This window comes from Carassius gibelio, chromosome A12 (assembly GCF_023724105.1).
Source record: "Carassius gibelio isolate Cgi1373 ecotype wild population from Czech Republic chromosome A12, carGib1.2-hapl.c, whole genome shotgun sequence".
NCBI lineage: Eukaryota > Metazoa > Chordata > Actinopteri > Cypriniformes > Cyprinidae > Carassius > Carassius gibelio.
In genome coordinates this window covers 11455138-11479525 of record NC_068382.1, presented here as the reverse complement: position 1 = coordinate 11479525, position 24388 = coordinate 11455138, and the positions used below count along the sequence as shown (strand labels likewise).

At 37.7% G+C, this 24388-nt stretch overlaps 1 protein-coding gene across 1 annotated transcript; it reads left to right on the top strand.

Moving 5' to 3' along the window:
- Positions 1-8114: 8114 nt before the first annotated feature.
- On the top strand, positions 8115-13587 carry LOC128025614 (5-hydroxytryptamine receptor 7). The gene is made up of 2 exons (XM_052612112.1): positions 8115-8767; positions 10353-13587. The coding sequence occupies exons 1-2, from the start codon at positions 8241-8243 to the stop codon at positions 11101-11103; spliced, it is 1278 nt and encodes a 425-aa protein (XP_052468072.1). The 5' UTR covers positions 8115-8240; the 3' UTR covers positions 11104-13587.
- Positions 13588-24388: the final 10801 nt, after the last annotated feature.

The window sequence follows — 24388 nt, the reverse complement described above, 5'->3', positions numbered from 1 at the left end:
CACCCTATAAAATTAGCAAATAGGATTTCTATGAAAAGGCACCTTAACATCTTACGGTGGTGACAATCAATACATGTAAAAAGACAAACTTTTAAAATCACAACACAATAAAACCACAACACTACAAAACAAACAATAACATTTTTAAATCAGCTAACAGTGAAACAATGATTGTATAGTAACCACATAAGTTATTCGAACTGCAATGCATGCTGGGACCTTAATATTTTTGAAATTGAAATTTTTTGTTCAAACTATTCTGTTGGTTTAACATGGGATTTTATGTAGTTTCAAGTAATTCACATTTCTTAATATTTAGTATTTAGCATTTTTATTCAGTGCAGAGATGCATAGCTTATAGACCTGGTCCTCTAAATGAAATGCTAATTCCGGTGTTAAACTACTAGTGGTACAACTACTTCTAGACCTCAGATACTAAAATATACTACATATACTAAGGATGCCGAGATCTGAGAAAATATATAAAGATCGCATTCGATTTTTTGCACAGCCCTAATTATAGTCTGACTTCACAATTGGTCCCTAGGTTTATACAAAAAAAAAAAAAAAAGGTGGACATTTACTTACTAAATTAATTTACATTTTTTTATTACTTAAAATCTGACAGTCATTCCATTTTTTTTTTTTCATTTTAGACATATTAAATAAAAAAGCAAAATATAAATAGTTTAAATTTTGCATGTGGAAGAGCATGAGAAGTAAACCTTTAGCATTTTGACTGGCATTGCCTCAAGAGGGCACTATATGAGCATGATATAAGTTAATATTCAGAGGCCTTGTCAACCACAACATTAAAAAAACATTAAACCTGTCTAATATCCTGTAGGTCTTCCTTGTGCTGCCAAAAACAGCTCTGATGTGTCAAGGCATGGACTCCTCGAGACCTCTGAACGTATCCTGTGGTATCTGGCACCAAGACGTTATCACCATGTTCTTTTGAGTTTTACAAGTTGTGAGGTGGGGTCAGAGGTGGGTAGAGTACCCAAATACTTTACTCAAGTAAAAGTAAAAGTAATTCTAGAAATATTTACTCAAGTAAAAGTAAAAGTGCTAGTCTTGAATAGTTACTTGAGTAAGAGTAAAAGAGTATCGGATAAAAAATCTACTCAAGTAGTTAGTTACTAGTTACTTTGGGTCATATATACGGAGCCTATTTTTATTTAGATAAAATGTATGTAATGTATGTGTGTGTGTATAAATGTATATATTTCATCAGCCTTTACTCCAATTTATGTAATTTATTATAAAACCCTGTCTGTTTACTTAAGTAACAAATATAGGTGTCATGCCATAACATATTTTTAATACGACTGGCTTTATATTAAATGTGAATTTAACATTGAAAGTTAATGTGATATAAATATTGCAACTAATCTTTCATTGTTCAGAAAGAGAGCAAATAACATTTACATGATTAAAGATCATTTTCACTGAATGTCTAGATTTCAATCACTCTCAGAAACTCCTGTTAAAATCACTGAAACTGTTAACACTGTGAAATCAATATCTTAATTATAGTTTCGTACACACATCTGCACTTTGTTGTTTCTGACGAGAGAATTCGCCAGAAAGAGGTCTCCATTCAGTGAGCGAGTGAAGGAAGCATCGGCATTTTAGCGATGACTCATCTGAACACCTCTGATTGGCCATTGCATTCAAAAGCTCAACAGAATCTTGTGTGATTGGTTATAATGCGCAGCGCTGTAAAAACGCGTCTGTCTCTGGCTCAGCGCCAGCAAGCGATCACAGATCTGAATTTAGCAGCTGATATGACTTGTTGAACGTACTCGCACCGGTGTGATTGTATTAAAATTAATAAAATCTTAATCGGCTATTTTTTTGTCTTTTGGAAGCTGCATTCAACTTGACTCCCCTCTGTTATAAGCCACACACGTACAACTATTGGGGAAGTCGTGGCCTAATGGTTAGAGGGTTGGACTCCCAATCGAAGGGTTGTGGGTTCTAGTCTCGGGCCGGACGGAATTGTGGGTGGGGGGAGTGCATGTACAGTTCTCTCTCCACCTTCAATACCAAGACTTAGGTGCCCTTGAGCAAGGCATCGAACCCCCAACTGCTCCCCGGGCGCCGCAGCATAAATGGCTGCCCACTGCTCCGGGTGTGTGCTCACAGTGTGTGTGTTTGTGTTCACTGCTCTGTGTGTGTGCATTTCGGATGGGTTAAATGCAGAGCACAAATTCTGAGTATGGGTCACCATACTTGGCTGAATGTCACTTCACTACAACAAACTAATGTCACAGTGGTATCGTGTACTGTAATAGAATGTAGCCCAAGTTATTACCTGTTAAACAGTAGACAGCACACGTGGTGTTCATCTAATAAGGATCTCCATCGCAAGCAAATAATAGCCTTTGTAGATTTGCTTTCAATTCAGTGCAGTTCCATAGCCCCGTTTTCAGCGCTGCTGATATTCTTAAACGTTACAACTCTGAGTGAACCGCTTCAGACGCTCAGCTCGTGAGGCAGGGAGCTGAACGACTCATTCAAACTGATTCATGAACCAATTCACTCGTTTGCCAATTGGTTTGATCAAGCCTTTGAACAGAATTGACTCAAAAGAATGAGTCATTCGCGAATGGGCATCGCTCATTGCCCAGAGAAAAGTAGACGGCGTGTTTGGAATAAACTGAAGCATTTATAACATTTATTGCTTTAAGATAAAGTAACGAGAGGGGCGTCGGCCACAGTAACGAAGTAAAAGTACAGATTTTTCCCAAAAAAATTACTCAAGTAAGAGTATAAAGTACCCATCTTTAAATATACTCCGAAAAGTATTAGTTACCCCGAAAAATTACTCAAGTAAATGTAACGAAGTAAATGTAACTCGTTACTACCCACCTCTGGGTGGGGTCTCTATGGTTTGGATTTGTCTAGCATATCCCATAGATTTTCAATTGGATTGAGATCTGGGGACAGTGAACTCTTCACTCTCATGTTCCTCAAAACATTCTTGAAAATTTTTTGCGGTGTGTCAGGGTGCATTATCCTGCTGAAGGGAGCCACATACACACTGCAAGTTTTAGGAGTGATAATCGCATTGAAATATGGAAGTGAGTCCCATGAAGTATTGTTCCATGTGAGTACGGAACACGACTCACTCCTGAATGGCAGCGTGGTAACCTTAACAATGTTGTGGCATCTCAGAGAGAATGGAGGCACACAAATTATCTATTTTTGTTTTAGCTGATGTTGACAAAACAAACATTTGAGTGCAAAGACATGCAAAAATCCGCGAAAAAAGATTAAATTGACATCGGGACAAGTGTCATAATCTAGTTTTGTTCTTTAAACTATTGTTATTGAACTGCTATTAACAATAACTGCTTGGTCTCTGCTATCTTGTCAGATCTGAGGTTAAAGGGATAGTTCACCCAAAAATCTAATTATGTCATAAATAACTCACCCTCATGTCGTTCCAAACCAGTAAGACCCCCATCTATCTTCGGAACACAGTTTAACATATTTTAGATTTAGTCCGAGAGCTCTCAGTCCCTCCATTGAAACTGTGTGCACGGTATAGTGTCGATGTCCAGAAAGGTAAGAAAAACATCATCAAAGTAGTCCATGTGACATCAGAGGGTCAGTTAGAATATTTTGAAGCATCGAAAATACATTTTGGTCCAAAAATAGCAAAAACTATGACTTTATTCAGCTTTGTCTTCTCTTCCGTGTCTGTTGTGAGAGAGAGTTCAAAACAAAGCAGTTTGTGATATCCGGTTCGCAAACAAATCATTCGATGTAACCGGATCTTTTTGAACCAGTTCACCAAATCGAACTGAATCGTTTTAAACAGTTTGCCTCTCCAATATGCATTAATCCACAAGTGACTTAAGCTGTTAACTTTTTTAATGTGGCTGACACTCCCTCTGAGTAATTCATTTACTCAAACAGGACACTGACTGAACTGCTGTGGAGAGAGAACTGAAGATGAACACAGAGCCGGGCTAGATAACGAACAAAAGATTGACTCATTCACGAGTCAAGAACTGTTTCTGTCAGACGTGTCCGATTCGAGAACTATTTGCTAATTTTGGACCAAAATGTATTTTCGATGCTTCAAAAAATTCGAACTGACCCTCTGATGTCACATGGACTACTTTGATGATGTTTTTCTTACCTTTCTGGACATGGAAACTTATTCACACATTTCACAAAAAACTATTTATCAAAGAATCCTGAGAAAGTATCACAGGTCCCAAAATATGAAGCACAACAATTTCAAGCACTGATAATCAATCAGCAATGATTCTGAAGGATCATGTGACACTGAAGACTGAAGTAATGATGCTGGAACTTCAGCTTTGATCAAAGGAATAATTATATGTTAAAGTATATTAAAATAGAAAACTGTTATTTTACAATACATAAACACTGCGGCCACCAATTAATCTAAAATGGCAGACTGGCACCATTGTACTTCATATGACAAAAGGAATTTAAAGTCTAAATATTTAATGTTTTTTAAACCATGTTGCTTTTTTTGGAACTTCTAATAAGTCCATGGCAATTCATTTATGCATTACAGGTGTAAATATCAAAGTCTGGAATAGCAAAACATTTGATGACTTTATTTTTAATTACTGCAATTTTATTTGTCATAATATTTCTTATTTTAAACCTTGTTTGACAATTATCTTATTTTCTTACTCTGCGATGGAAACAGGATGAATAAGAATAAAACAATAAGGGTGTCAAACCTTTTGGACTCTTAACAAACTTAAACAATGAGGATAGTTCATTTTATATAATTTATGTCTGCTGGATTTATCTAGTGACTGGCAGATATAATTACTGTGGTAACTGTCTATCTATTTATCTGCAGATCAGGTAGCAGTGGAAAGTGTACTGCACTGTAAAACAACAAGAAAATCTAAAGGTTTAATAACACTTAGATTCTTATAATGTTCCATAATTCTTGATTTCTTTTGGTTGTTTGCATTTCTCTGTCTGTTTATTTGTATTTGACTTTATCTATGTTCTTGGCACATTTTTCCAATGCGTGACAATATTGTTTTATCTCCTTAGCAGTGACCTGTCCTTGTGTAGATCTTAACGCCATCATTCTAAGGCTGAACGTTGTGGAGTGTGGTGGAAAATAGGGTCCATCTGCTTCCATAATAAGAACTGACCTTGACTATTACAGGCACATTTATTCATCTGTATAAATTCAGAAACCATTGTCAGTACTATAATTTGGATTTTGAAATAATCCCAATCCCTTGGGTGTTTACACTTTTCACAGGGAGGTAGAAGTCCCCTCTTTTCATCAGAAAGAGTAGATTTCTGAAGCTGCCTATCTCTTTTAAACTTATCCCAGCACAGACATAAATTATACAAATGGTTCCCCTTTGGTGAGAATTTTTTTTTATTTTTACTAAATTCAGCTGACAGATGGCTCCAGATCTTATATACATTTATACTTTCCCCAGACAATCTTATACAATAACTGGCAAAGCCCTGTGAAGGGGTTCAATGCCGGAATGGAGTCTTCTTATTCAAAGAATATGTAGATTAAGGAATAATGTAAAGTCCATCACTTATTACCACACAAAAAATAAATATGGGGTGTTCAGGATGCCGGTATGTTGCTAAAAAAAAGTCACTATAACAACTGGCCTTTCAACAAAACTGTGGCACTTGATTGTTCACCACACTGGATTGAGTTTATCTGTATCATGTGCTCTTCTGTCTATTGTCTGATCCTGCCCTTCTCATCGAATTATTGTTTTAGTTACTTCCCCTGTGTTTCCGTCGTTACCCTTCTTGTTTGTCTCCTTATTTATTCTCCTTGTGTCTGCAGTCCTGTGCTGGGTCACTATTTTATGTCAGTTAGGATTTGTTGTGTATGTTAGATGTTCCTGTAGCTGGTCTGCCTGCCTGCCTGCCTGTTTCTCCCCCTCTGGGTAGTTTTTGTTAGTTTTGTTTTATCATTTTTTACCATTCATAAAGAGCCATTCATCCTGCATTTGAATCCTCGCCTCATTTCTCTCTCTCATTCTTTTCATCCCAGTGCCGCCCAAGCTTCTTGCCCTTCCAGCACCTCCCAAGCTCGATGCCGCTGCCACGAAGGCCATCACAGAGCAGCCCCTCTTACTGCTGCTGCCACAAATTCTGTCACTGAGCAGCCTGCTCTCCTTGTCTCGGCCATGGAGGCCTCTCTACTTCTGTGGCTCTCAGTAGATTCAGTGGTTGGACATGAGTTAATTCTCCTTGACAGATTTTACTGCTGCTGCCATCGTCAAGAAGGCTGTATTTGCCTTTCACCTCAGAGATGATTTGAAGGGCATGGGCTGTTTCAGAGTTTGCTCTGGCCTCCCAGGAGCCTTCAGAGTCCACTCCAGGACCTGCTCCAGCCCAGAAGCTCTCAAAATCCACTCAAGAACCTGCTCCAGTTCAGGAGCCTTCAGAGTCCACCCCAGAGCCTCCTCTGGCACATGTATCTGCTCAGCCATGGTAGTCAGGAGCTCTGTCACGGTTCTGCTGGTGTGCCCAAGTTGGCCACCGATGTCACTGGGTAGTTTTTGTCAGTTTTGTTTTACTTTTTGCCATTAACAAAGAGCAATTTATCCTGCATTTGAGTCCTCGCCTCATCTCGCTCCAGTTTCCTGACATTTAGTAGGATCATGATTTTTCATACCAAAGCATGAATATTCAATGGATTTGTGTGCGTGAATGGATCTCTCGCATACATTTGTGTGCACGCCTGTGGATCTCTCACATGCATTTTTGGATTTGTGTGCATGTCTGTGGATCTCTTGCGTGCATCTTTAGGAGGTTTTGATACTGTTTTCACTCCATAATCGAGTGGCTCATGCCGGGATGCTGGTTCTTCCACCACACTTGTCCAGGTGTGATTGTGGGCAATGTTTATTTCTAATATATTAATTATTACAATAGTACATAATCTGTTGTTAATAAAATCCAACTGTCAGTCACATGATAAATTATAAATCTACAATCCATGTACATACAAATAACCCTATTTAAACTATTAATGACGTATCTCCTATAACTCTCTGTATCATCCTACTATCTCTGCTGCCTCTTTCCATGTTTCCTCCCCCATTCCTTGATCTTTAGCCACTCATCCCTCTCTTTTTCTTACCTGTCCTCTCTGTCCCTTGCTGTCCAGTGTTTTTTTTTTTTTTTTTTTTTTACTCCTCTTGAATAATACATGGCCTTACCTCTTTATTTCTCTCCAACAGGGTTTTTGGGACTAGCGTTCTCTCTCGTCGTATGAAGTCATTCTATAGAGGTAGAAGACACCATCATATCCCACCTCAATGAGTGAATGATGACTGGAAGCCAAATAGGCTACTGTTTCTATGCCTCAGTTTTCTTCCAGTTTCAGTCTTATGCACAAATACTATAGCCTTCTCTGCTAATCTAATTGATTATCTGAAATTATCCTGCATTAATACATTATACTACATTATACAATGCTACACACAGTTCAGAAATGTCATTTATCTTTAAAAAAAAAATCACAATAACCACAATACGTTCTGCTTATTATTATTATTATTATTATTATTATTATTATTATTATTATTATTATTGTTATTATTAATTAAATGAAATGCAATTTTACTTAAGGCAAACAAAATTTTAGTGGCTTAATTTTTTTATAGTGTAGGAATAACACTGTGATCAAAGAATAAGTAGGCTAATCGTAATTCTATGTTAGGCCATGAGTTGGTAAGAGGAAATATTTTTTAATCACAGTGTCAGGAAATATCATATATATATATATATATATATATATATATATATATATATATATATATATATATATATATATATATATATATATATATTTTTTTTATTTTTTTTTTGCGCTTGCCCACAATTCTTATATGAATGGACGTTTAATGTATTGTGACGCTTATACTCACTTTTTCTCTTACAAGGTGATATTGTCCTGTTTGACTTATCTCGTAAGATTCCATCACTATCCTGCTGTCACAATAGGGCGTATTCTGTAATAATAATAAAAAAGAGTCACGCCCATAAACACCTCGCGTCATTACGCACAGTCAAGACGGCAATAAAATAAATGCCGTAAAAGCGCGCGGTTAGTTCTGTGAGCTTTAACTTGACAACTTGAATGGCTCCTCGCGCATATATTGGAAGTTCTTCTGTTGTCCCAGTGCAGTACATTTGTGTTGTAACACACCATGTACTTTGATATCTGATGGATAATGAGAGCAACATCTTTTCAGAACCAAGGACAGCTCTCAGCAGTCAATATGATCTCGACACTGACGAAGGATCGCGTGCAGGCACTCATGACTAGTTTGACATCTGAAGTGATGGACGTGCGCTTTCTTAACAAGATGCACGATACCACTACACATTTGCCGACGCCAAGTTTTATGGATAACGAGACCAGATGCGGAGAGCCGATTTTGAGTTACGGACATGTTGAAAAAGTGCTCATCGGAGGGGTTCTGACCTTGCTTACCTTTTTAACAATCTGTGGGAATTTGCTGGTGGTAATATCAGTGTGTTTTGTAAAGAAACTGAAGCAACCTTCTAATTACTTAATCGTTTCTCTGGCCGTTGCAGACCTGTCGGTTGCGGTGGTCGTAATGCCGTTTGTCAGCATCACTGATCTCATAGGAGGACAGTGGATCTTCGGTCGTGTTTTCTGTAATGTTTTTATCGCCATGGACGTGATGTGCTGCACCGCTTCAATAATGACACTATGTGTCATAAGCATAGACAGGTAGGTCTCCCAGATTTAGATGCTGTAATTTAAAATAATTTGGTTCAAATAATCATTGATGGATTACTGTATAGTTTAAATGTTTCATTCAGTAAGTTGTGTGTATAGAAGACAGGGGTAAGTTGTTAAAGTTTTACTCTACTGAAAATTTTCAGGGTGGTTTATTTTGGAAAAACAGTTTGTAAAGACACATTTCTTAACTTTGTGTAACGCATCGCGTCCGGGGTACCGTCCAGCCTCGTACTTACTCACGCGCTCTCACTCCACACGTTCATTTCCTTGCGGAGTGAAAAACATCGCAGAGCAAAGAGGACAGACATGCTGTGGCAGACAAAACAGAGGTTACTTTAAATAATAAGAAAACAAAGCAGTCTTTGCAGTTTGAGTATGAGTTAATATTTGAACTTTAGCTCCAACCACTGTTTAATCAGATGATAATAAATATAGATAAAATATAGTGTTCCTGTAGCTCAATTGGTAGAGCACTGCGATATCAAGCGCAATGTTGGGGGTTTGATTCCCCGGGAACACATTATAGGTAAAAATTGATAGCCTGAATGCACTGTAAGATAAATAATTTCCAATAGACTAACAATTGAAGTTACTGTAAGAAAACTAATGTGCGGTAATGTGAAGTAATCAGCAATCATAGGATTTATTCATGCTTTTTTATGCAAGGTTGGAGTTATACACTGATTTTCTGTCATGGTCTATGGACCCCCTGAATTAATTTTGGCCACCCCCTGGCCAGTATAAAACTCTAGCTATGCCACTGCATTTAATTTAAATGTATTATACCTGTATGTTTCACAATAGAATATGCTGTTAAACAGCCTTATTAAAACACATTTAAAAACGATTTATAAAGCCAGCCAAAAGGTAAAAAGTAACGTTGAAAAAATGTTACCATCAGTAAACCATTAGTCATACCATTTATATATGTATGCTATACACACACACACACACACACACACACACACACACACATATATATATATATATATATATATATATATAGAGAGAGAGAGAGAGAGAGAGATAATTATAACAGCTTAATAAAAAACATCTAAATTCAATGGCTTTATTCTAGTAAAAAATATTATTACCTAATATAACTCAACACATTACATTATTTTCAAGCTTCTAAAACTTAACTTAATTATGGGTTAAATCAGGTAGATATATCTCTTTAAGACATATCGCAATTAAAGGTTAAATTTTTTTTTTTACAGTATATGTAAATTTTTTAAAAAACACACTTGTCATGAGAACTTTACTATAGAAATGGCTCTTTTAACATATTTTCGACTATTGTCCGAATGTATGTCAGTGTGATTTATTTAAAATCACTTGTTTACCAAACAAATAAAAAAAAAAATACAAAAAAAAAAAACAATTATTCATTATGACAACTATCCCCAGTCTCTTTTCAAGGACTTATTTCAAGCTTAGATTGCAATGTTCCAAAGAAGGACAAAGAAAGGCACTGCAAAAGTGCCCACATATGCATTCTTTGACAGTGATGCACTTTAACAGTTCTTTTTTTCCTTCTTTCATTTTCCCTTTTTCCATTCCATTTTCTCAGGTACCTGGGAATCACTAAGCCATTGACGTATCCTGTGAGACAGAGTGGAAAGTGCATGGCCAAAATAGTGCTGTCTGTATGGCTTCTCTCTGCTTCCATCACCCTGCCCCCACTGTTTGGATGGGCTCAGAATGTCAACGATGACAATGTGTGTCTGATCAGCCAGGACCTGGGCTACACTATATACTCCACTGCCGTGGCCTTCTACATCCCCATGTCTGTGATGCTCATTATGTACTACCGGATATACAGAGTGGCAAAGGTGAGTGTTGCCAAACACACAATCGCTGGCTTTCCCAAAGCCGAAGATGAGGAAAGTGTGAACTGTGTGACTGCGGTCCTAAAGCTGCAGAGGGAGGTGGAGGTGTGTGTGAGCTTTTCTCGCCTTTTCAAAAATGACCGTAAAAACATCTCCATTTTCAAAAGAGAGCAGAAGGCAGCGGCCACCCTCGGGATTGTTGTGGGTGCTTTTGCAATATGCTGGCTGCCTTTCTTCCTGCTTTCTACGGCGCGGCCGTTCATCTGTGGAGTGCAGTGTAGCTGCGTGCCTTTGTGGGTGGAGAGGACGCTGCTTTGGCTGGGTTATGCCAACTCGCTCATCAACCCTTTCATTTATGCATTCTTCAACAGAGACCTCAGGACCACCTACCACAACCTCATCCGCTGCCGGTATCGCAACATCAACCGCAAGCTATCAGCAGCCAGCATGCATGAGGCTTTGAAACTAGCTGAAAGACCTGACCTGGTGTAGGCTGTCCGTACTCTTCACGTCTCTCTAGGGACTCATGCAGTCACATGCAGACTGAGAGACGTTTTTAATGAATTCTTTATTGCTCTCACAGAAGAGCTTTCAGTCACTTCAATTAAGTCAAATTGCAATGACTTCAATTAAGTGAAATTGGAATGGTTGTAAAGCTTCATGAAATGTTTTATAAAAGGCTTTATAAATTAGAACATATTGCTTGATTAATGAGCAAAATAGTAATCAAAATCAAAGAGCGATGAATACACCAGTATCATGTTTGTATTTCATATAGTATTATTTGATGTTTATTTCTGTGCTTATATTATAGGCTATATAATATAAGCACGGCATAGAAGTAATTTTTTTTTTTTTTTTTTTTTTTGTCATTGATTATGGTAAAAAGGATAGTTTACCCATAAACTTAAATTCTAAACTTAGACCTATATGACTGTCACACTGGACCCTGCTGTTTTCCATCATATGGACATAAAAAAATCTAAAGCTGACAGCTTTGGAACAACATGAGGGTGAGTAAATGATGATAGAATTTTCTTTTTGGGGTGAACCATCTCTTTAAGTACCTGAGGACAAATGTATAAAGCATAATAGAACACGAGAACAAAGTATGCAGTGTACGAGCAACCATACAGATGTTTTCACCACTCCACTTCACTGCATTCCGTCCCTTCTGCCCTCCAAATCCTCATCAGTGCTTGCCACTAATAATGTGACCGCAAGCTGAGCGTGTCACACCAATAGTCATATTATTAGAAGCAAGGTGTTTATTTTCTTCTAGCTGTGAAATGACAGGGGTGGGCAGGTGCCTTTAATTTCTGTCAGCATGCTTGGCCAACAGATGATAAACAACACATCAACATGCAGTAAGTGGCTCTGTGACAACGTTCTTGGATATTAAACGTCTATGCATATAAAGTTACAATTAATATTGTAAAAAGAAATAGTTAACATGAATGATGATTAGAGATTAAAATAGGTTGTTAAAAGTCATGTGTTAACAAAAATAATAATAAGAAGAAGAATTGCTAAATGAAATATTAAAATTAAAAATGTTGAAATTCAAAATATTTTTTAAAGAAACTATTACAAAAGAAAAAATATATATTAAAAAAGACATAAATATACAAAGGTAAATGCATCGTATAAAACCAAAAATAGCACCAATGTTAAAGTTGCATTTAATGGCCAATAAGCAGTAAGTATATTATGCAATATATAATGTAATATAAAAATATAATAGGTGAAAAGTAGATTCACATAAAGGGAACTGTAGTTGACTGCAAAGCTAATTTAAATGTAAAATGAAGAAAATAACATAGGCAAATAAAGTTAACATGAACAGATACAATAAAAAAACATGAATACTGACCAATAATCAATATTGTCCCTATGCATTCCTACTTAAAACAAAGTAACAGGCCTGAAAGAGAAAAGGTGTATAATTAAGATGCTTAGGGCACCAAACAAACTGCTGTGGTAAATTGATTTTATATGATTAAACTTGTGATTGCTTTAGTATTTGGACATGAAACAAAGTCCACATTATGCTTTTATTATTGGCCTGATTTCCATAATCTAAGGATTTAAAAGTTATGCTTTGCAAGCCACCCTATTGAGGCCACATATTGTCTTTTGTTCTATAAACTGAATGGGAAATAAATGGATATGTCATCAGCAGAACATGTCAAGCGTCTAAGACTAAAAAGCAAAAGAAAAGAAAAGCAAGAAAATGTTTTTCCAAGTGTTTCAGAGAACCTATACCAGTCAAGAGGTTTTGTTCTCATGTTATACCTGAACTGAACATGAATGACCAATGGCTGTTCTTTAAATTGTACCTCTTTCTGAATGCTGTGACACGCTTTCCCGCTGAGTCTTTCAGTCTTGTTTTTCCATCTGTGGCAGCACAGCATGAAGGCTGGTTCCTGTCCATTTCCTAGGGGGCGATCTGGAATCAATGTGCCTGCAAATATATTCACATTCAGACTTCAATGTGTAATGGAATAGCAGTGTACTTTATTCACAGAGGACATCTGTCAGTTTAATATTGTAAATTATGAGGTTAAAGACTGTACTCTTGTAGTTTAATTCTAGACATGTATAGCATCTTTTTAAAAATGGTAACTTTAACACTACCAGTCATCAAATGAACTTTGATCAGTTTATTGCTACTCATGCCACTGTTTTAATTGTTCTCCATGCAGTCTGACTAATATAATATGAATTTCTGAAAAATAACTTGATGTTCATTTATTCATCCTTGTAAGATATTTAAGAAAAGTATGTAATATATTTAAGAAAATCTCCCATTGATGTTGATTGATTCAGTTAATTCACATTTTTACTGACAGTGTTGGCACCTTTGTGGTACTTGCATACTCAATTACAGTTGGTCTTCTTTCTTTCATAGTGTCCTGAATGTCATGGCAACAGCTGAATAAAAATGACTTTGTAATTACTAATTGCAGAACCTTATAGATATTGTACGTTTTAATTTAAACCATCTATAAAACCTCCTTTTGATTTAGGCAATAAATAAATAAGTATTTCAGAAATGTATTCCAATACATCAGTGCAGGGAAGATTTCAAGGTGAATCTACTGCCAATGGTTTAAGAAGTGCCCGCACACATATCAGTTCAATCACAGAGACACGTCCTTCAACCTATACCATGTACAAAGGATGCAAGAGTGATGTTTTCCAGCCTGGAAAGACACTTAAGATACTGATCTTCTATATGGGTATCAAGCTCTGGAAGCAACATTCTTCATGCCTTACATCCTACTGATCAAAAAGACATCTTCTACACAAAAACACTTTATCCACCAATATATTGCTTCTTTTAGGTGTGCTTTATCATAGACATATCACATAAGCACTCTGCTCCAGTTTGATGTCTTTGAATCCTAGTTTAATGACACAAATTCCACCCGGCATCATTATAATTGCAATCTAAACTTAACAAAGGGAAGTAAGAATGACCCTGTCAGTGTTTGGAACCGCTGTCTGCTGTTCTTTGGTACATTGCACGCCCCGAGCAGATTCCACACAATACATCACTCCATGTGAACATGATTCCCGCCGCTACCTCTGAAACAAAGAAGTCTCAAGACTAATAAATCACACAGCCCTGAAGGACAGCCCAAACGCACTGAAAGCAAGAGGAGGTGATATTATTAGCCAGACCTCATCGGGGCTCTGGCACACACACTGGAAGTACAAGCTAACAGGGTTTTTTTTTTTTTTTTAAATGTGAATATTATGGTGCCTGACATTGAAGCTCTATTTCCAGGAGCCTGAACTTCTCCTTCCTTGATGAGAAGCTGTAATTGACCAGATGTCCTGGCGGTTAAAGTATTGCCCTTTGATGCAGTCAGACTACATCATTAACAGCACGTCACAATCAGTCAGGAATAACACCTCAGAGATTTCTCCACAGCAAGGTACCATTACTAACATGAAGTCAGGAATGAATAAATGACAGCAATTAAGATCAAGTATTAAGGAACAGGGAGAACAACCTCTGTAAATGCTGATTGATTTATTCAACTGTTACTCACTGGCCACTGTGAAATGTTTAAATGTTCCCAATGGGAATAAATACAATTGTCAAAAGAACCGGATAGGAGCTGCAGGAAATAAAGACGTGAGGCTTAATTGCATCTGGCAATGACTTTGAACTGATAGAGTATTCAGTATTCTTTCTATTGATAACAATATATATATTTTTTATAGCAATGTAGATATGATTTTGATTTAAATAACTACAATAATGTAATTGATGTACACTGCATAAACCATAGTGTGCTAATAAATTAATTGATTTGAAATATTCAGAGGGCCAAAAAGAGAGGTGAAAATCAGGGATTTAATAAAATGTTTACTCTGATAAGTTTGTTTTTAATTTGAAACATGCTAAATATAAGCATTTTTCTCTATGAAGTTGTTAAAGAGGTTGATATGTTAGGTTTTATTTTAAGCTCCTCAGCTTTTGCCAGCTTCACAGCAGGAATAGCTGTACCCTGTGCTAATGTGGAGAGGCTTGCTGCCATTGCACTAATCTCACTCTCCAGTGAACCTGGAGACACAGCTACTCTATCGTGCATTATTCTATAATAAGTAAATTCTTTATAATAAAAGTAGAACTTTAAATAATTCATAAATTACATTCCAAAGTCAAATAACTGTAATTGGTTTTTCCTTTAATATTGAGGCCTGGGTGACAAATTTGGGATTTAGTCTTCATACTCTGACATGTAACTGGAGAAATTGCATTTCATTCTCACCAATAATAAACTTGCAGAGCACACCCTTCGGCTGACATACTGTTATTCACCAGGGCAACACTCTTCAAGGACCCTTCATCATGCAGCAAGGTGCCAAGGATTTGTACAGAATGTCAGGGGTCAGCTTTATTGTCTAAATTGGAAATCCTCAGAGGATTTATTCACATCATGCTTTTCAATGAAGTCTGAAAGTGCCATAAATCCTAAAACCAAAGGTCATCTCTCATGCTTTTGCTTATGTTCAAACATGCATTACTTCAGTTAGACTCTAAAATCAATCAGCAGGGGACTAAACGATAATCATTCAAATTCAACTCGGCTTTGTTTGTTGAGGATGTTTTGGTAAATAAAGAACCCTGTGACTCATAATTTATCCTTGCAGGTTGTCTGTGTTTATATATATGTGAAAGGGATGACTGGTGGGGTGCCAACCTGGAACACAGGGTGCAAACTGCAATCAAATGACAGTTACTTTCGTCTTTTCAAAGTTACACCCCGTTCTTTCTCATTAAGCTCCCTGATGACATAGCACATTCAAAATCAGAGGATCTTCATGTTTGCAATCTTCAATTTCTTCTTGTTTCAAGCAAGATTTCATTTCCATTTGAAACCTACCAGTATACTGACCGAAGTTAGGTCACCCCATCCATTCTCGCTACATGTATTTTACATCTAAATGGGCTGGACCTCACTGCAAAAAGCACATGCATGTACTCCAATGCTCAAAAAATTATTCATAGATGCTTATGTAAGTCAGTCTCTCTTCAGCAAAGGCAGATGCCATGTTAATGCAGCACTGTGGCACTCCAAGAAATAAATTAGGCAATGCAAGAGATACACTTTTAACATCTGTTAACATTTGTAATAAGGTCTGCTTAATGAGAGGCTTAATTGCAGATCTGGTAAATAATTCATATGGATGCGTAATTAAGAGAGAAAAAAAGGTTAATATTCAAATTCATAATAAACCTGATTAAACATATTTCTTTCAGAAATTAAAAAAGCAATTGTGCCTGTTTCTGTGAGATTATGTGGTGACTTTTGAGGTGACAAAACTAAAACAAATTCAACAAAATGTAATAACGTTCATGCACAAGAACAGTGTAGCATACAGACTTATTTAGTTTCAACATTCCTTATTCGGACATGGTCTCGCCATCGAACTATAATTTTTTGGAGCATTCCATAAAAAAAAGAATTTGATATGCCTGTTAGCTAGCAAGAACAAAGCGTGTCCTATCAGCACATAACTAAAGAAACCTATTCAGCCTTTTTAGGTAAAAATGCATGAAGGCCATCATAAACAAACAATCAAACTAATAATTAATTTGTAATTAATCCAAAAGATTATTCCCAAAAGATAATTTAAATATATGATTGTGTTAAATGTTTAGGCTACAATGGCCTAACAAAGTATGGAACATAAAAGAAAATCATTTGAGAAACATCTCAGTATTTTTTGGTCATGCAATGAAATTCACTAGTGACCAAAACAGCTTACTTTTACACATTATTCAAAATGCCTTCTTTTAAGTTGTGCAAAAGAAAGTAATTCATACAGGTTTGAAACATCATGATAGTGATAAGCTTAATGATGCCAGAATTTATTTATTTTTGTTGAAGTACTGTATTCCTATAATCCCTTTAATTAGCCTATACCCTTTTTTTATATAAATGATATTATACAGAGTATGAAGAAACTAAAACTACCAGCAGGTGGCGGTAAATGAGTTAATTTGTTCAAATGGCTGATTCACTCAGTAATTCAGTAAACGCTGAGTTCCAATCGGAATGGCTCATCCATATGCCCTAATCCCTTCAGATGGTTTACCCTCTGGAAGTGAGAGCTTCGAAGGGTTGAAAGGTGTAGAGGACCAAACAAACATTTCTTGAAGTGCCCTTCTGCGTCATAATCACATGCCCACACAGAGGCGCCATCGTCATGAAAAGAATCTGTGCAAAGCATCATGAAAGCCCGAAGTGTCCATCAGTTGTACCCTTTGAAATCCTTCATTCCGAAAGGCCCTTTGAAAGTGGCCAGTTTGAGCACTTTGGTTTGGAATTACCCTTCAATATGGTGGGCACAATTGTTTTCATTTCGAAGTGTCTATTTTCATCTCCAGAGGGCTTATTGCCCCCAAGAAACAGCAAAACGTGACCCCACAAGTCACCACCTCGAAGAGCCTGCTTTATGTCACACACCTCTTTTTGAAGAGTCATTTGATGTTGTGTTCACAGGTGAATACAATCAAAGCAATCACATGATCACCCGATAACAATACTCAACACTATTCCCCCCTCTAATTCAGGAGGATTCGTCCTTGAGTCAAAATGATAATTCTTAGCCCAGCTCGGTAACTTCCTTGTCGTACAGGTCGAGATGTCTCTTTAGAAGGGGACATGGAATTATTCATAATACTGTACGTCCACCATCATTTACCGATTCAGCTGCCAACTCCAACGATGACTGACTGTGCACTGCACTAATGTACCATGTCGATGAAGTGCACCCTTCTCCCCTACGGAGCTAGGTTGCTCCTCGGTGCTATTGTAGTCTCTCAGATACCCCTAGAGGCACTCTTTGAAGGGTCGACCGATCCACCAATTTTTGTTGTGGTGCTTGCTCAGACTTGGCACCCCCTTCCAACCTCTCTGAAACAAATTGTGAAACACATGGTTTTAAATGATTGTTATGAACAATAACATTTTTGCCCCCCTTTATTTGTTGTATCTGGTACAACACATCAGGCAATTGCTCAGTCACTTTCAAGTTGAGTTGAGCTTTTTTGTCATTCCACTACATGTGTGGACATACAGTGGAACAAAATGTCATGCCACCAACAGATTTTGACCATAAATATACTACTGTATATATAAATGCTTGCCTATACATACACAAAAAAAATAGATACATATAAATACAGACTATAAGAATGCATTACATAATACTGTACATGTCTGCTACACTACAGTTCCCATACTAGACAGTGATGCAGCTGGTCAGCACACTCTCAATGGTTCCCCTATAGAATGTGATGAGGATGGGTGGAGGGAGACTTGATCTTTTTAGCCAGCGGAGAAAGTGTAGGCGCTGTTGTGCCTTCTTGGAGAGTGACATGGTGTTGGTGGTCCTCTGTTATTTGCATCCCCAGGAATTTAGGGCTGCTTACTCTCTCCACAGTCGAACTGTCAATGGTCAGTTGGGGGGTGGTCAACGGAGTTTCTGTAGTGCGTTTCATAGCTGTTGCTGATGAGACCTAACATAGTTGTGTCATACATGAACTTGATCATGTGGTTGGAGCTGAACTTGGCAGTGGAGTCGTGGCTTAGCAGCGTGAAGTGCAGCAGGCTGAGCACACAGCCTTGTGGGGCACCTGTGCTCAATGTAATAGTGCTCGAGATGCTGTTGCCAACACGGACTGAGGTCTTACAATTAGAACGTCCAGGATCCAATTACAGAGGGAGGAATTTAGGCCCAGCAAGTGTAGTTTATTAATGAGCTGTTGTGGGATTACTGTGTTGAATGCTGAGCTGAAGTCAATGAACAGCATTCTAACATAGGTGGGTAAGAGCCAGGTGGAGGAAATTGCAATTGTCTGTAGAGCGGTTTTGGATGGTATGCAAACTGGAGCGGATCAAGTGTGTTGGAGAGGCTGGTTTTGATGATGTGCATGACAAACCTCTCAAAGAACTTCATCATGATTGGAGTCAGTGTTATGGGACGGTAGTTGTTTTGCCAGGACAAGTGATTTCTTTGGTACCTGTATGATTGCTGTGGATTTGAGACATGTGGGGGCGACTCTCTGGCTCAGCGAGGTGTTTAAGATATCTGTTGGGACATCTGTCAACTGTTCAGCACAGTCTTTCACTACACGGTCAGATATGTTGTCGGGACCTGCAGCCTTGTGTGGGTTAATCCTAGATAGGGTCTTCCGTAAATCAACTGGAGACAGACATAGTGCTTGGTAGTTGGGAGGTGTGAGCAGTTTTTGTGCAGGTGTGTGATTCTGCATGTCAAACCATGAATAAAAGTGGAGTGAATCCGGGAGGGATGTTTCATTATCAAAGGACTGTGGCGGGGGCTTGTAGTCAGTGATGGTCTAAATCAGGGGTAGGCAAGTTCGGTCCTATAGAGCCGCAGACCTGCAGAGTTCAGGTTCAACCTTAATCAAACACACGTGAACAAGCTTATCAATCCACTCAGGATTACTAAGGTACAGGCAGGTGAGGGTTTTTTTCAGGGTTGGAGCTGAACTGTGCAGGACTGTGGCTCTCTAGGACTGAACTTGCCTACCCCTGGTCTAAATGGTTTGCCACAGGCTGTCTATGAAGTGGTTGTTGACTTTGAGCAAATTACTGTTTTGCATTTTTGATGCCACAGGACAGATTGGCTCTTGCTGTTTTGAGGACTGCTTTATCTCCTCATCTGAATGCTTCATCTGTGCTCTTTAGCAGACCACAAATTTCTGCTGTCATCCACGGCTTCTGGTTTGCACGTATGGTGATTGTCTTGGTGATTGTCACATCATTGATGCACTTTTTGATATAAGCAGTCACTGTTTGAGTGTACTCCTGCAGGACCCTTTACTCATGCAGGACTCCTTTAAATGACCCTTATAATTTCTCTGTAATTTGAAACACACTCCTTTTATTCTAGCCTTATTCTGGACAAGCTCCCCCTCTGCAAAATACTGAAACCTGGGAACGGAAATCAAAATACTGTAAAGGAAACAGGAATACGGCTACGAAATGACCGGAAGTCATCCATTTCCTATGGAGATTCGCAGACTGCATGCGAATGGCTACGAACCGGGTCTGAACAAGTGCGGTGCGAAAAAAAACATGTCCGTTGGTCATCCGGATGCGTTCAAAAAATTTAACTCTTGCGAAAGGCTACGGACGGTTCCTATGCGACAATTCCAGCAGAAGTTGGCGTTGCTATGTTACTGATAAACAAACCTGAATTCATAGCTTTTAATAAAATAAATAATGATTTTATAATGATAAGTTGTCATGTCATTTTTTTATTTTCATGATTTTCTAACATTATAAGGGCAGTTAATACAATTAAAATTAATCATTAAATATCGTGCCCCCCGCTCTCGGACACACTTGGTCTCTCTCGCTCGAGTGCAGGGTTGTTGCAGCCCACTATATCACATTTAGCTGACCTGACATGCACATTCCGATACAGACAATATCAATCGTTCTAATCTCTCCGCCATTTTTGTTCTACTCGCTTCCGAAGCTTTTCAGCGGTGTAGTACGACATCCACTAGGGGAGTATTGCGTATTATGGAGCGGATTTCAACTGCCAGTGTGAAGGCGGCGTCAAGGTTAGACACGGAGACACGGCATTACAAAACTTAACTCAGAACACGAAACTCTCAAACGGAAAAGAAAAGAAGTAAAGTTTGACGAGAATAGGTGGTGTTTCTTCTCATCTTGGCTAAGTAGCAGCAGGCGTGCAGGCCGAAGCACGCTGGAACCGCGCTCAAAGAACAGTGAAAACTAAAACCATGGCTAGAAGCAAAAGCTAGGAAGCAAAGCTACTAGCTAAAAGCAGACATGACTAATAGCAAAAGCTTAACAAATGCTTAAATCTAAAAAGCAAGATTTTATGGTGTCCTAAGTATTTAAAATATCCTGTTGGCCACACCTCAAGTGTTGTCTTGACCAATCAGATATTGTCTTGGCTCAGAGGTATCAAAAATCATATGTTATCTTATCAAGCATGTGGTCCGAATTTTCTCACTCTTGCAGGGTCTAATTTTGGACATGATTCCTATAAACAAGAATATGATACATTTGACAAATAACTGATGGTCAGAACTGTTTCAAGCTAACAGATTCAAATACATACATATGAAACATGAATATTTATCCTTAACTATCCAATAGTTATTAAAAGACAGTGATTAATAAGTGATTATAACATGATAGTCAAATGTGTGGGTTACATATAAATGAATATGGAGTTAAGCAATGGAAAGATATTCATTAAGAAGTCATTTTGGTCCATTTATATCTAGAAAAGACAGTTTCTGTGTCATTCTCTGTCAAAGATTTCTGTGGAGACCAGAGTCCCCCCCCCCCACCCTTAGGAATTTCAGTCTGGTTCTGCTTGGTGGGGGAAGTGTTTAAGGATTTTGTGTATAACTGTCATGGGTTTACATGTTATGTCCGGCGTTGTATATCAATTACTTGCCCCAAATTTGACAATCTCTTCTCCGAATTGAAATTGTCAATAATTGGTCTAGTGGTGTTAATGTTGAAAGCTGTTCTTTGAAAGAGTTGGTTGGTTTTCTTCTTAGGACTTTTGGCACGGAATAATTCATGACTTCCTGTTGCCCTCATGTTTCAACCACAGTCCTGATCAACTCTTTAATTTGTCTGTTTCGGGTCAGATCTGCTACAATACTTTTTCTGTTGGGAAGAAGCCTGTAACTGATGTTGCTGTACTGCTCCCACCACAGTAGATACAGTCTCAGCCATGCATTGCACATTAATTTAGGGAATCAAAAACCTTTTCCAAATTCACATTTAACATAATGCCACAGGCAATACCATCTCTCTCCCTAACACGACTTTATAGGGAATAAAGCTATTGCATGAACACTACTACGATACACCATCATGACATATGGCTACAATGAGTCCCAGTTATTCTGGTTCTCATCCACAAAAAGTGACAACATATAAAAGTGACCAATAATATTGATCTTTAACCTTGCCTTGCAGTTTTTGCACCCCTAACTGACCACCGGTAGCCATATTATGCATGCAGCATTTTTACAACTTTTTGGATCAAGCACTTTGGAAGCATTACCTGTACTTTACCGACTGCATCAGAATTTGTGACACGTGCACTACTCTAACAGGACAAGTCCCCCTACTGAAAATATCCCCCACCTGCCCAGGCATCTCTGAAACTAAATTCAGAGCAGGAAGTCTAGATAAAGCATCTGCAATAGCATGTTGTTTGCATGGTCTATGCACAATCTTGTACTGAAAACTGGATAACTGTTCTAGCCAACGAGCAAGTTGGCCTTCAATCCCTTGAGAATTATGCAATCACCTCAGGGAATTGTGATCTGTCTGCAATGAAAACTATGACCCCTCAAAGATAATGTTTTAAATGTTTTGTGAAAGTTACTATACGCACCAATTCCTTTTTGGTGGTTGCATACTGTACTTGCGTTCTTGATTTGTAAGGGACCGACTTGCATAGATCACTACTTTCTCCATCCCTAACTCTACAATTACTGAAGCAGCAAACTTTTCAAAACACAAAATGTATGTCACTGCCAAAACTTTTGGCCAAGTTACAAGGGATTTCACACTGAGTGTATTTCATCTTAATGAATTAAATGTGGGTCAGATTAAATTGAAGGAGCCACTGGCCATGAAATGTGGTCAAAGAGTGGTCAAAGTGTGCAGCTGTGCAGTCGATCAGGCTGACGTGCAATGGTATGCAACTGCAAATTAATTGACAGATTTTTGACAGTTTATTTTATTTGTATCTTTATTCTATTTGTGCTGTTGCTTGTAGTTAGAATATTCTTAATAATAAAATAAATTTGATAAAAAAATTTTTTTTGAAAGTATAGTTTTTCCATAAACATAGCACATACAACGGTACCGAAATCGTGACTCTAAAACTGTGAAACAAACCGAACTGTGAAAAAGTTGAACTGTTCCACCCTAATATTTACGTAATAATTTGGCAAACGGACGCTTTCATTCAAAGTGACTTACAATAGATCAAATCTGTTCTAAAAGAGCATCTTAATGACAAACTAGCACACTTTGATGATAGAAAGATGTTAAGAGACAGTGAATGCTTTGATACTCCATTTGATTATTTTGCCTGTCCACAGTTTAGCAGTCTGGTGGACCCATGAATTGAATGGTGGTGACTGCAGCAACAGAGGTGGCCTGAGGTGGAGTCAAATTCCTGGCCTGATTTACTGTCCCAGTCCGCCACTGATGAGCACATTCCCTTAACGGACCACTTGCTGCCTAGCGCGTGAGCTGATGAACTGCCATGACAGAGTGAAGATGTCAATCAATTCATCACACTGTGGCAAGGGCTGAGACCAAAGCAAAGCCTGGCCGATTAAAATCCACTTCTGTTTGATGGTGTTAAATTTAATATGACACTATAGGGCACTGTACTGACATTTCACAGACTAAAACTCACATTGCACTGTTACTAAATTAAAGTCGGGATGAAATGAAGAAAAAAAAAAAAAGACATTTCGTATTTCAGTATCCAAAATATTACTCACTTGCTATTATTTATGATTTTTAAAATGTTTTATGTTTTTTAATTGTTGTGGGCTTCATGAACTGTTATTATAATTAATAATTATCATGTTTGCGGATCAAACTGATCCTAACTGGCTTTAATAAAACTCACTCACACACAAACATAATCACACTGAAAAATAGAAACCACTGCAAATAGTAAACAGATCATTACATAATAATATCTTAAAAATATATATCTTTATAATTATATAAACATAAAAATAAAACAAATAGCACATAAAACTAAAAAAATCATTTTCACAAATAGTAAACATACTGTATACAGTAATTATAACTTTACCTATTAACTTTCACTACTACTGCTGTACTCTAAGCCTTTATTTTGCATTCTAGGCTCATTTTGTAGAAGTAGCTTCTACAAATGTAATTGTTGCAAGTGTAATAGTTTAGCTGATTATTTATTCAAAGTGGGGAGTACTTTGATGATAGTACTAGTTGTATTGGTGCTCTGTTCAGTTAAAGTTTATATATATATATATATATATATATAAAGTAGCAGTGGCAACCATCAGTGTGCCCTTTTATTGGTTAAAATCACTGCACAGTTTCTGTGGTAAACAGATTTAGTTGGTCTGACTTCTTGCAGGGTAGTTGTTGGGTGGTGTTATCGTGCGATAAAATGGAGAAATTTCCAGGGACAGGACACCAAAAACCAG